A 14,111-nucleotide genomic window follows, 5' to 3' on the forward strand; every position below is an offset into this window, starting at 1 on the left:
CACTGACATCACGTTGCGTCATCAAGGAAAAAAAGAAGCCGAGCGTAGAAGTCTCAAATCCTCTTCCGATTGTGGTGTGAATTTTGAAACTTTCATTGCGGCTGGTTCTGCTTGATTCGTGTTTAGCGTGACGGGGGGGGGGGCTTAAGAACAGGACACAATTAGTATCAACATTTCAGCCTTTTTTTTTTTTTTAAAAACTACCTTTTTTCCTGTTTTTTAAAATTCGTTTTATTTAATAAAACATTTTCAAAAGTAATTATGTTCATTTATTTAAAAAATGTATTTTATTTCTACAATGTGCTGCGGGCCGCACTTTGTGTGTTTAGGGTGTTTTTTGGTGCAGTCTCAGTGACTTGAACATGACGCATGTCTTCCTGTGACAAAGATAGAAAACCACAGGATTATAGAGCACTCAGGGTGTTTCCCGGCTAACTAAAATAGTCTTTCCCCCATGGGGGAAACGCAATCACAGTGCAGTCGGAAATCTGGGTGTTATTAGGCCGGTGGTTCTCAATTATTTTCTCTCATGGCCCCCCAAGTGGACAGAAATGTTTTCACGCCCCCCTGATTTGAAATACTATTGAGAAACTGCTACTGTCTATTTATGTGTACTGTACAGACTGAACTTGAAACTGCAACACAATGGAGCTGTACAGTAAAGCATAGCAGCGTATTCAAGTCAAATTGCATGTTGAGTGTGATATAATTGTACACGTTAGCAGGTCTGCAGTAACACTGAATGGTCCCCCCTCACCTCACGCCCCCCATGACAGTTCACCATGCCCCCACCCCCCAATATACCTGTACACTATTTGAGAAGCACTGTATTAAGCCAACACACGCCCACACTAATGCAAGTGTTTCATAATAAACACAAACAAAAGCAATGAAGGCCAATATTCATAGTTTATTAGAAGAACTTGATTGGAATAATACCTGCAGTCATGTTAGAAATACATATCTTGGAGTTAATGTGAGGAAAATGTCATTCAGGTGATAACATCTTGGAGCCACACACACACACATTTGATCATAGTGGTTAATGAAACGCTAACAAAGGCGTACCACTTGGCTGAACGCCGCCTACATTAGTGCGGGTTATGTCGTCGTTACGTCGTCGAGCAACCCAAAGTAAACGTCGCGACTGCGCTGTTGGCGCGGACGTATCTAGTTTGCTGCCTAGATGGGCTGCAGAGGAAATGGAAAAGTAAAACAGCAAGTGACGGGCATTTGGAAATGAAGTAGTAATGTATAGCAAAAGGAAGTATAATGGTGTAAAGTGATGGAGTGAGGTTCCTGGTTGTGGCGAAATTAGCATGCAGCGTATTTGTAGCACGCTTTTAGCTAGTGCTGGGATGACTGTGCTTCTTTCCATGTCAGTGTTGCGGACTTATGTTGGGAATTAGCTCATTGTCTGGAACCAATTATCTCTCTTTAGAAGGAATGTTCATTTTCCCAAAAGGTGTCCAAAGCTGGAATGTGATGTTGTTGGAGGATTTGGAGGAGCATGAAGGCACATGAAGGTGAAAAGTGTGGCAGCTCGGAGGCGTCGCTCGCTCGTCACGCCGAGTGAACGCACACGTACAAGTTCTTGTGCTCCTCCCAGTAGTGCAGCTCGTCCGAGAAGCTCCAGGCGCAGGCCAGGTCCTTGCTGGTCTTCACCGTGTGGACCGCGCACTCGCCAGGCAGCTTCTCGAACAGCATCTCAGCCACCGCCACCGCGCTGAGCTTCTTCTGGCTCTGGATCAGCTGCTGGATGTGATTGCGGTTCACGGGTTCAGCGGAGGAACTGTAGGACACCACCACGTTGAGTTTGCTGTCAGACGCGGGCACCTGGAAGCGGTTCCTTCCCGTCGAGCAGTGGTAGTCCTTCTTTGGGGCAAACAGGCCCGAGGGGGACTTGAAGACGCGCACCGACCAGCCCACCCAGTCATACTTCCCCTTGAGCTTGGCTACGATGGCGTCGGCCAGCTGCTGGTTGGTCCAGTCCGGGCGGTCCCTCACCAGCCGCCGGGAATCCAGCTCGGCCTGTTTGGGGAAGCTGACGATGCAATCCTCGATGACGGCGTTCATTTTGTCCTGGACCACCTTCATTTTTTCGTTCCAGTCTTTGAGGAGCACCTCCTCCTCGTCGTAGCCCTTCAAGGCGGCGTGGCCCAGCAGTGCGATGAGCCCAAGGCAGAAGAGTTTTTTCAGCCTGGCACAGAAGTCCTCCATCGACCGCCGACTCTTCTCCTCGTAGTTGAGGATGATCTCCAGCACCGACTCCCCGGAGAAGTTGTCGCCCGTCACGGCATTGTACAGGATGTTGAGATTCTTGTCGCCGCCCGTCTTGTCAAAATGCTCCAGGAAGAGCTTCTTCTTAACTTCCCGGAACTTGGCTTTGGCGTTGAGGATGTCCATGTACTTCCTGAACTGGTTGGTGATGTTCTCCTCCACGGAGAAGTAGGCCGCGTCCACGCCGCTCTTCTTGATCTCGTCATGGATCCTCTGCATCTGCTCCGAGACGACCTCCAGGCGGTCACGCACCTTCTGGAACTGCTCCCTCATGAAGGCGGCCTCCTTGGTCTCCACGTTGTCCAGAGCCAGCTTTACGATAGGCGCAGCGATGGAGAAGACGGGGAAGAGGTCGCCGGCAATGCTGGCCACCACCTCGGCTCCCTGCTCGAAGGCCTCCATCACCGTCTCCACCAAGTCCTTCTTCTCCGCCACGAGCCTCTGCAGCTGGTTGGCCATCTCGGTGTTGCTGGAAAAAGTTCAGACACCCCCGCTTTAGAGTATCAAAAGTAGGCGGCTAGTCTTTTTTTTTTTGTCATTCGCTGGGAGGGTCTTGGAACGTAACCGCCGCGAACAGCGGGGAGCTACTGTACAATAATTCACAAAAGTCTTACAAATAAATGCTGCGTATGCACATTTATCCAGCTCCTCCCCCAATTGTTCTTCCGTAGCGCGTGTACCACCCGTTTATAAGATTTTGCAGAAATACATTGTCTTTTTTGCATAATCCTGCGACCGTATACGTTTTACTAGTTACTGTCAACTTGAATGCTGGAGAAAAAGATCATTAAAACAACAAAAGACTTGTGCACAGTCATCTTTCAACAAGGTCGCATCCATTGCTTTTTTCTTATTTGTTTCCATCGCATTCATCTCCTCAGAGCTCTTCCAGCGAGGCGTTGGGGCGTGGCGTGTGATTTAACTCGCTGGGCCAAAAGGTACGCTTACCGATCAAACTCGGCAGGTTGCCACGGCAACAGAAAATAAAGCTGTTCAGCTCTGTCTCCTGGGGATTTAGTCACTCGGCCTCAGCAGGGGACAGCACCCACTCGTCAGTCTGCAGTATACGACTCATATGCAACAAATACAAAAAAATATACAATCCAGCACTTTCCTTCAGCGATTAAAATGAATATCTATGTATATGTGTGTGCATGGCTCAGATCAAGGGTACCCTTTGCTGTCTTCAACTTCACTTGAGTAGTATTTGAGATTGTTGTTCTAACAATGTGTACTATCCCTATCACTCTGACGTTTATAGAGTGAGGAAGCTTACCAAACCATAAATTAAGCCTGTTCATGTTTTTATTTTGCGTTAGCACGGCTATGTTTTAAAAAAGTGTCTATATTTGGACATTGAAATGTTACATGTAAAGCATGTCTACTTTTGTTGTGAAATTAACAATATTTTCTCTGATCATTTTGTCATGATTTCTACTTAGAATTAAAGAATGATGTCTGAAATTGGTTTCTAATGTGTTTTATTCTCAGTGTAAAAAAAACCCAAAAAACTGTTGTGTAATCATTAGTGAAAAGTACATCACCTTCGTGTCCGCCTGCCGATGAAAACTTTGAAGAACATAATTCCATGGAAAAACAAACCCCATGATGATTACAATGGTATATATTCATGGAATAATTACTCAACTCTGCAACTAAAGTGATTTTTTGTGTATAAAAGAGTAAAATTAGATTATTTGAACAAAAGTCTAACACCAAGTGGACACCGAGTTATGTACTTTACATTTAAGAAAGAGTGAACTTGGGAGGGTTGCTATGGGAAATGGAAGATGTCTCCAGCTCTGGTATGTTGGGTGTGTGTTTTGCAATGTCTGAAGTTTGTGTTGATAACATTACCAAGGTCTATCCACAAGTTTGAAATGTAACACTTAGGTACCCTTGATCTGAGACATGCACATATTATTTTTAGCATGACGACATATAAGAAGGTGCGCGTTTTGCATTCTTTTCTGCGAGATAAGGATTTGAAAAAACAAAATCCATAATTTCTCAGTGATAATGCATGGGAAAAATGAAAGTTTAGGTTATTACACACACACACAATCTCACACACACACACAATGCAAAGATCTATGCTCTACTGAGAGGCACTGCAGATTAAAAATAGGCAAATATTAAAAAATATGACCTAATATTTATTGTAGCACATTAGAAGCACATTTTTTCCATTACAAAAATCATGACTCACCACGATAGTATACTTGAATTGTGTCCATTATACATATTCTATGCATGTTAGTTCTTATCATTAGTACCTTTTGTTTACTGACTAGCTCCAGCAGGGGTGTCCAGACTTTTTTCGAAAAAAAAAAAAAAAATCAAAGAATGCAGACGGCTGCTTTGATATTTTTATTTAAAAAAACTTTTTTTTAAAATTACTTATAGAATATCATATTATAAAATATTAAAATATCGTTAATATAAAAATGTTTTCAAAATGTGTTATATTATTAAATATTAAAAGAATAGTTAATGATAATTTTTTAAAATAAATGTTAACAAAACATTTGTTTAGATGTTAAATGTTAAATATTAAAATAATGAACATTTAACATCTATAAACAAACACAGATATTTCGTTAATAACACTTATTAATGTCATAATTTTTCTCTTTACAACGTGCGCCTTTTTGCTCTATTTTCCCATTTTTGCCGTTTGTTTTAAGGGGGTGGTTTAAGTTATTTTGTCAATTCAAGCAGCGGACCGCAAATGACCCCTGGGCCACATTTTGGACACCCCTAAGCTTCAGGGTTCTACTGCCTTATGAGCCGTGTGGCATCCATATCGGCTAAAGTTTTTGATATTCATTATTACTATTTAACTTAATTGAATTTGTATTATATTATGCAATATAATAAATATATTAATTATATAAGATTCTTATTAGAATTAATATTATATTTATACAATTTTTAAATACTGGATACTGTAATTGTACTTAATGAAGTGATGACTGGATGTATTTGTTATATGGATTCAGATGAAAGGCATTTAAGTTATATTCATAAGCGGACATCGTGTGCATCCTTAAAAATTGTCGTTTTACAACACAAATATAAAACACACACACACACAACATGGGACGCCACTTCCGGTGCTGAGAGGAACGACCGCTGAAACCCAACCGCCTGTAAATGAGCACTCAAGATGGGAAATGTATTGATCGTTCTTGCAGACAAGCTTTACACTCGAGAGAGGCAAACAAACAAGTTAACACCGCAAACGTGTGCGGAAAAGCCGCACGATACCTCCCGGAAGACGTGGTGAATCAGCGAGGCGACCAACGCCCAGAAAAGTTGGACTAAAAACACCTGTTGTGTAGTTTAACTGTCAAGAGGATGGCTTTGTTCCAATAGGGGCTGCTTATTATTGCCACACGACGCCACTTTAACAAACGTAAGCAACATTTTTTTAGACTAAACCCTTAACGTACACCTTCGATTCTGTAAGAAGAGAAGGAAACAAAAGTCGATTAAGTTTGCATCGATCGTTTAAAAAGTGTTGTATCCTAACAGAGAGCATACACCGGGACACATCTGAAGCAGACATACTAGCACTCACCTCTCAAAAACAAAGTTGCCGGAGGAAAAGTCGCCCAAAAAATACCTTTTCACAAGGCGTTTCAGTCTTCTGGTCACGTGATAATGACGTAACAGAGGCGCGCCTCACATGGGCTGTGCCAATCAACAAGTATCTGTATTGCCTGCGGCCACCCGCTTAACAAACTAAAAGGTACTCAAGAATATTTACTTAGGAAAACTGTATGGTTTTATTACAAAGGCGGACAGAGGAATACATTCCCTCTCGAGTCACAATGAACCCCCCCCCCTTCACTTGAAGGCAAATGGTAGAGTCCAGTCTGTGTTGTCATAACAGTACAGTGCGTCATTCCCAACGATGAACCAGGAAGTAGCCTGCTAACTAGCGAATACTTCAATATTTGGCCTGCCTCTGCGGTTTTTGAAAAACGTCTCATTTGATTATTTTTTCCCTGGTTCTTGGCATTGTACTGAGTTTTTTAAACTTATATGCTGAAAAAGAAGAACACGTAGCTGTGTATACATTGCGTTCCCTCAAATGTCCATGTGGAAAATTGTAGAAAAAAATACCAAAATCTAGAAGGCTGACAAAGCATTAACATTTAATGAGCTTTGTTATTCAAGCACGTCTGATCGATCTTCAAAATCAATGGGGGTCCCGCTCTGACACACAACAACATTGCCCAGTCTTGGGTTTACATTGTGTGAAGTTGTAAAACGACAGGGAACAGGCACTAATTCAACTTTAGATACAGCGGAACACTCAAAAGCGGTGCAATCTGGAGTTCAGACACAGTTCTGTGGAAAAAATATGTATCAAAAGCCCAACAAAACACAGGGTTGATGCCATCTTTGTGCGTGAAATCTCTTAAAATCTTTGTAAGCATCTAAAGGATTACAACTTTTCTTTGGCTGTGTTGTGTAATGATAACCATAGAGCACCAAAGGCCAAAACTGTTTTGTTCTTGTATTTCCAGCTGCAATATGGTCATGTTTTGTTGGTTAATAGTTTGTTGACCGTTTATTTGGACACATTAGACCATTGACAATGTATATATTTGTTTGGTTAAGCATCTTGGATGGGATACATTGGCACAGTTTTCCGGAAAAACCATCTTTGTGTGTGCCATCACTTGAAATCTTCATGAGCACCTAAAGCTGGGGTGTCCAAACTTTTTCCAGCGAGGGCCACACAGTGAAAATTGAAAGGATGCAACTTTGCTACTTAGATTTTAAAAAACAACACATGTAGATATGCTAAAGTTGTATATATAAAAAAAATCTGCATCTCAGCTTTGTGATCCAGGTGAAAAAGCATATTATTGATCAACTTAGGTCTTTGCTTTTTTCCCTCAAGTTTTGCTATTGTTTTTTTAATTTAAATTTTCCAAATATTTCAACTTTCTTCCCAAATAATCTTTGTCAATTTTCTTCTCATATTATAATTTTATTCCCTTATAAAAACTTTTTCCCCAACCTAATTTTCCAAAAATTACAGCTTTATTTTTGATTTATTTCTCATATTACAATTTTTTTAAAATTTTTTCTTAAATATTAACTCTATGGTACTAAATGAGGTTATTTTTCCTCATAATATTACAAGTTTATTCTCATAAAATGCAAACTATTTTTTTTTATTTTCCAAAAATCACAACATTATTTTCTTCATAATATTACACAATTTTTCTTGTAAAATTATTATTTTTCTCGTTAATTTACAATTTTTTTTTCTTTATATTTTGACTTTATTCTTGTCAAATGACTGCTGTTTTTTCCATTTTTGCTGTTGCTCGGTTTTTATTCAGGTTTCTTGTTAAATTATATTTTTAAAATGTGCTGCGAGCCAATAAAAAAAAAAAAAAAAACAACCACAAGCCGCAAACGGTCCCTGGGCCGCACTTTGGACACCCCTGTATTAGACCACTGACGTCACCCGAAATCTTCGTGAGCATCTAAAAGGATTAACTCTATGTGTTTGCTTATGTTGTGTTTGTCACCACAAAAAGGAAAAGTGCAACGATAACCATAGAGCACTATATACCTAAAAGTAGAGAACTCTGGGCTTTTTGGGTAATGAAATAACAGACTTGGATGACATATTATTTATTTGTAAATATTGGACCATTGGAAATGTACATAGTGGTGTAATTTGTCATGTTAAATAATTCACGTTTTACATCCATTCCGACTGCAATACAAACTTCAAGGCTCCACCGCTGTTGACGACGTAAGTGTGAAGGATTTTTCAACCTTTGACGTGCTCTTCCTCCATTTGTGCATATTTTTATTTGGGTTCTTCTGTCTTCATACTGTATATTTAACACAGCTGCTGCGCTAATTTTGGCGTATGGCTCAACTACAATGACAGTAATATGGAAGCCCGTTTCCGCCACTGACAGAAAAAAACATCCGAATGGTAAATCATGAGATAAAGACTCAAAATTATGAGGTAAAAAGTTGAAATTCTGAGATAAGAAAGTCGTTATTATGAGATAAAAAGTCCAAATTATTGAATAAAAAGTTGAAATTATGAGATAAGGAAGTCAGGATTATGAGTTAAAAAAAGTCAAAATTATGACATAAAAAGTCAAAATTTTGAGATAAAAAGTTGAAATTACGAAATGAAAAGTCCTAGTTTTGAGATAAAAATCCAAATTCTGACATAAAAAGTCAACATTATGAGATAAAGTCATAATTATGAAATAAAAAGTTGAAATTATGAGATAAAAAGTAATACTGTAATTATGAGATAAGAAAGTCATAATTATGAGATAAAAAGTTCTCATTTAGAAATAGGAAAGTCATAAGACATGTGACAAAGGCTCCAGTGACGAAAGCAGCACATGCACAGTTTTTATCTCATTATTATGGCGTTTTATTTCATAAATTGGGATTTGTTTTTTTCCGAAAACAGGCTTCCATACTATAAAGCTTTTCGGTCGGGACGAAGGTTCCGCTGCCAGAGAAACCTCCATCGGTAGTTGAGAAAACTGCCCGTGTCGGTCGTTGGTGTTCATGCGCTCACCTTGTTCCTTCTGTTTATAACCGAAATATTCCCACACTGGGGCTGTCGGCCGTGGCATTCGCCTCGGAAACCATCGCTTCTGTGCCTTCATTCATGCTAGCGTATGCTGCCTCACGAGGCTAACTGCTAACACTCTGTAGCCACTCACTAGTAGCCCCGCCTCCACAAAGATGCCGAATGAGAGGACAGGAGGGTTCACTCTCTCCGGTCATTCCACTGTAGGACCGATGCACACAAACACATGCAGAGTGAACCCTCTTGTCATCCAGCCTGTGCGGCACCGAGAGACGACATGCACCAACTTATCAACTTATCATAATCATCCAGCTGCTTTTTGTTTATCGTTCGATTAATCGATTTATCGATTATCGTGCCAGGCAGTCATAAAAGTGGAGATGCTTCTTCAGGGGACGTAACGCACAAACACTTGAATTCCAAGAGGACATTAGCAGTAATCAGTGAAAGGCCTTCGCCGCAGCCTACTGCGGGTGGATGCACAGGAAGGCTCGTTTGTGTTTGCCGTAGTAGTAGCTCTCCACGCTGAAGTTGTTGGACTCCACCACCTCCTTGTAGTGGCTGACGGCGTGCACCAGGCAATTGGGGAAGCATCGGTTCAGCGTCAGCGCCACCGCCATCATGTTCCCCTTCAGCTTCTGCTGCTCGATCTGCTCCCTGATCTGGCTCTTGTCGATGGGCTGCGGGTCCACGCAGAAGGACACCACCACTTTGATCTTGTTGCTGGTGGTGGCGTCAAACCAGTTGGCGCCGCCGCTGCCGTGGAACTTCCTGCCCGCCAGCCAGTTGTAGAAGAAGATGCGCTCCCTGCTGTTGAAGGCTCGGACCGACCACTTGACCCAGTCGTACTTCTTCACGAGGGAGTCCAGTAGAGCTCGGGTGAAGTCCTCGTTGACCGTGCCGGGGTTCTCCTTGAGCTGGTCTTCCAGGTCCAGCTTGGCCTGGTCCACAAAGGTCTCTGTGCAGTAATCTACGGCGGTTTTCATTCGTTTCTCCACCGCCTCCATTCGCTCCTGCCACTTGGTCACCAAGTCCGTCTCCACCACGCCCTCCTTCAGGGCGGCGTAGCCCATGACGGCGATGAGGCCGACCACGAAAAGCTTCTTCAGCGAAGCGCAAAAGTCCTCCACCGCCCTCCTGCTCCTCTGCTCTGTGGCGACCACCGTGTCCAGCATGGGGTCACCTGAGGTGTTCTCCCCCATGACGGCGTAGTAGAGAGCGTCCAAGTTCAAGTCACTGTCGGTGTTCTCGTAATACTTGAGGAACTTCTCCTTCTTCTTCGCCTTCCAGTCTGGCTTGGCGTTGATGAACTCCTGGAACTTCTCGTACTGGCCGAGCATCTGAGCCTCGCGGTCAAAGTTCTGCTTGTTCATGGACGTCCTCTGGAGCTCCAGAGCAATTTTATCAATCTCGTTCTGGATGCCCACCAGCTTCTGGTTGACCTCGTCGATCTTCTGAGTCAGGTAGACGGCCTCTTTGCTGTCGGGGTTGCTGAGGATCTCGGCCGAGGCCATGAAGACGGCCTCCAGGATGGGGTGGAGCTGGCCCACGGTGGAGGCCAGCACCTCGGAGGCCTGCCCCATGATGTCTACTCCTTTCTCTATCTTGTCCTTGTTCTCCACCAGCCAGTTTGCCACACTGTTCATGGTTGCGTACCTTGCTAGCTTAAAAGACCAGCTGGAGACGTTTCTGAAAAGCAAACCAAGCGTGAAACTCAATCATTTGTACGATGCATGAGTGCGTGCATGAGTTGAGCGCACGACCAATCAAGCTGTGCTCTGCGTGCTCTACCGCTTGCCATCGTGAGGTTGGCTACATCAAGTAGGACTTCTTCAAGATGAATTGAATACTTTCTTAGAGCTTAGAAAACCTGTTCACGACCTTCTAAATATGTTTTTAACATTAGAGCCCTCTGCAGTCACCTTTACACTCATATTACCCAATATAGTTGACGTAATAGGAGCAAATAAGACATAAATAAGACATAATATAGACATGTTAGCATTGGGGGAGTTCCTTGTTCTTCCTTTTTTACTTCCTGTTCTGTACAGTACTTCCTGTGGTGGCTAGTGTCCCATCAGTGTCACATTACTGACACCTACTGATCATTGCAGAATACTACATTCCATGGCTGTTTTTCGATGGCTTAAAACTGCTCGAAAAGTGACATCTTTGAGTGTGCAGTTGCGTCATTACCTCTTTTTGCCTCTCACACAAAAAACGTAAGAGACATATAAATACGTCTTTGGGGTCGGGCGTTTGGGTTTATAAAAACGCATAAATACGTCTTTGGTATTGAATGAGTTCATATATTTTTGAAAAACCGTGATTGAGTGAAGCCGCAAATTCCAAGCGCGAACCGGCAAGGGACAAGTGCACTAGCATAAAGTAAATGTTAATATTTGACAGTTGGGCTGCGTTATAAATGTATTTTTTGCATGATTCCAACTGTTTTCAACATTTAGTCGAGTGAAAATTGATGAATTTGCATGTTTCCTACCGACCCAGATAAGCGGAAGAAAATAGTTGGGCGGATGCAAAGAAATGTTAATAAATGGGACTAAGACGTATTTGAAGGAGAATGAAAGTAATCCCTCGTTTATCGCAGGTTAACTGGTTGCAGAGCCAACTGTGATAAGTGAATTCCCACAGAGCAGGATTCCTTTATTTATAAATTGAATATTTTTGCAGCTGTTTACGACCTTCTAATTACGGTTTTTAACATTATTAGAGCCCTCTAGACATGAAATAACACCCCTATGGTCACCTTTACACTCAAAATAAGACATAAATAAGACTTGTGCTCGTGTGTGTTGCTGTAAATGTGTTCTGGTGCCAGGGGAGTTGAGTAGGGGCCAAACAGGAAGTGACGTCGGGTTCAGAGTTGAGTTACGGCCGCAACAGTAGCCCGTGTTAGGGATCATGGGTGCCTGCGGTGAGATCGTTCAAACCTACAATAAAAACCTCTTGTTCGAGTCTGGTGCTTGTGTGTCTCACCCGACATTACAGTAGCATTACTGACACCTAGTGACCAGTGTAGAATACTACATAGCATCACTATCATCTTTGAACGCGTCTTCTGAATGCCTTCTAGTATTTTACTTCATTTAGCCATTTTATGCTAGATTGAAATAATGCTGTATTCAAATGAATGTAGCCGTGGAACAGGAAGGGCAAAGTGGCGAGGGATTACCGTATCCTCGGCTTTTTCTTGTTGTCCTCTTAAAGAGCAACCAGTAAAAAAACTCCAAAGGAGTCAGTGCCTCACCAGCCATGAACCTCACTGCATGTCACTGGCTCCAGGTCATGTCTGCACATGTCGCCATCCAGTTTCATTTTTGTGCCGCACCCTCGCAGCCTCACACACACGCACACACACACGGATGTTCGTCCACTGCAAAGATCATCAACATTGTGTGTGTGTGTGTGTGTGTGTGTGTGTGTGTGTGTGTGTGTGTGTGTGCTTAATGAGTTATGACGCATTGTGCAACGTTTTTGCGCTCTTTGGTGTGCTTGGTCATTTTTATCCTGAACGACCAAAGCAAACACAGATGTTCACAACATCGGGAGGGGGGAAAGGTGGGGGTTTACGCTTGCTAAGTATCACGTTCAGCTGAAAATACACCAGAGAGATGATCTAACTTGCTGCTGTCCTCCCTGGAGTCAATATTGTGTTAGGGAAAGAAAGGCACACCCAAAAAGCCTGGCAGATAAAAAAAAAAAAAAAAAGGCCGTCATGCGCTGCACTTGTCCAACCTTGTAATCACCCCCTCACTTGGGCCTCCACCCACACACACACACACACACACACACACACACACGGTAGGTATGTTATTATTGTATGCAGAAAAGACAAATAAGGGTTTGTTTATGCCACCACACACACGCGTCACTGGTTCACAAGTTTATGGATAATCAAACACAACCAAAGATCCTTCATGAGTCTTGGTAAAGCTGCTTTTCCTTGCACACGTCTACAGCACGAGTGTACAGACCTTTTCCGGTGAGGGCCACAAACAGCAAAATTGAAGGACACGCACTCTGATGTGCATTAAAGGCCCTGAATGTAATGTAGGTCAATATATGCTAAGCTAACAGACATCAAACATCACCCGTGTCACACATGACAAAGCAAATTAGCCTAATCTCATAATGTACTGTATCTTAAATAATATGCCCAAGGCCATTAAAGAACAAGCTGCAGGCCGAAAAAAGCCGCCCAGGGGGCCCACAATTTGGACACCCCTGCTTTACCGGCAGAAAAGCAGTGAAGCAGAGAAGCAAAACCACCAACAAACACAAAAGTAAAGTGAAGTGTTTTAAAGGTGGCAAGAGGAGAAGGGCGAGGCCCCTCTCAGTGTGCGATCGCACAGATTGTCGGGCTTTTGAAACACAAAATCAACCCCCCCTCGTCCTCCCAGAGGAGTGACTCCTCTGCTGTGCAGGCTGTGGCCTTGACGACGCTGCCGTCATGATCTTCATTTCAAATCTACACTTTCCACTCATACACGGTGAAATTAGTCAAGTACGAAAAGTTTTTATCTTTCTGTTTTTAGACATTTTAGGGCATCATAAGGCGCTTTACAAACAAGTCTAATTCTCCTTTAGACATTTCAGGCTGTCATACACAGTGAAAATTGTGCTTTACAAACACGTCTTTTTGTCTTTTTTAGACATTTCAGGCTATCTAAACGATCTAGTCCCTTTTTAGACATTTTATGGCGTCATAAGTTTGATACCCAGTAAAAGCATGGTGCCATAAACGAGTCTAACTCTCTTTTTTTGACATGTCAGGTGATCCTCACGTCCAAAAGGGAACTTGCGGCTGAAAAATCCTAGTAAATGTTGACGTCTGCAGCAAAAAAAAGTCAGCTTTTGATGCTAAGGTGCGTTACTGAGCTAATAATGGCGACGCTAAAACAAGGAAGCAAACTCACCTTCTGTGGTTAAAATGTTCTCCCAAGTTGCGCAGTAATCCAGCTGGGAATGTGAGCGCCAGCCTCCGTGGGATGTATATATGCATTCTCTCTCTCCCTCCCGCCCTCCCTCCCTGTGTCTCGTCACTCCCCCTCTGGAACTCCTCCATCCTTTCCCAGCATTCCAGGGCAGAAGCCAATGGATGGGACGGACGGAAGGACGGCACTGAAAGAGATAACATCCTGTAAACACTCACCATGCAGGGACACGCAGCACCAGTATGTGTGTGTGTGTGTGTGTGTGTGTGCAAAAA

General features: G+C 42.7%; 2 protein-coding genes across 2 annotated transcripts; both read right to left on the reverse strand.

The window, feature by feature from the left end:
• Positions 1-808: 808 nt before the first annotated feature.
• rpz4 (rapunzel 4) lies at positions 809-4,676 on the reverse strand. Its single transcript, XM_054781351.1, has 2 exons — positions 3,229-4,676; positions 809-2,749 (listed from the first exon to the last, which is right to left on the reverse strand). Exon 2 carries the CDS (start codon positions 2,737-2,739, stop codon positions 1,564-1,566), a length of 1,176 nt encoding a protein of 391 aa, XP_054637326.1. The 5' UTR covers positions 2,740-2,749; positions 3,229-4,676; the 3' UTR covers positions 809-1,563.
• A 2,943-nt stretch (positions 4,677-7,619) lies between these two features.
• On the reverse strand, positions 7,620-13,905 carry rpz5 (rapunzel 5). The gene is made up of 2 exons (XM_054781350.1): positions 13,819-13,905; positions 7,620-10,570 (listed from the first exon to the last, which is right to left on the reverse strand). Exons 1-2 carry the CDS (start codon positions 13,902-13,904, stop codon positions 9,346-9,348), a joined length of 1,311 nt encoding a protein of 436 aa, XP_054637325.1. The 5' UTR covers position 13,905; the 3' UTR covers positions 7,620-9,345.
• Positions 13,906-14,111: the final 206 nt, after the last annotated feature.

This window comes from Dunckerocampus dactyliophorus, chromosome 7 (genome assembly GCF_027744805.1).
Source record: "Dunckerocampus dactyliophorus isolate RoL2022-P2 chromosome 7, RoL_Ddac_1.1, whole genome shotgun sequence".
Taxonomy (NCBI): Eukaryota; Metazoa; Chordata; class Actinopteri; order Syngnathiformes; family Syngnathidae; genus Dunckerocampus; species Dunckerocampus dactyliophorus.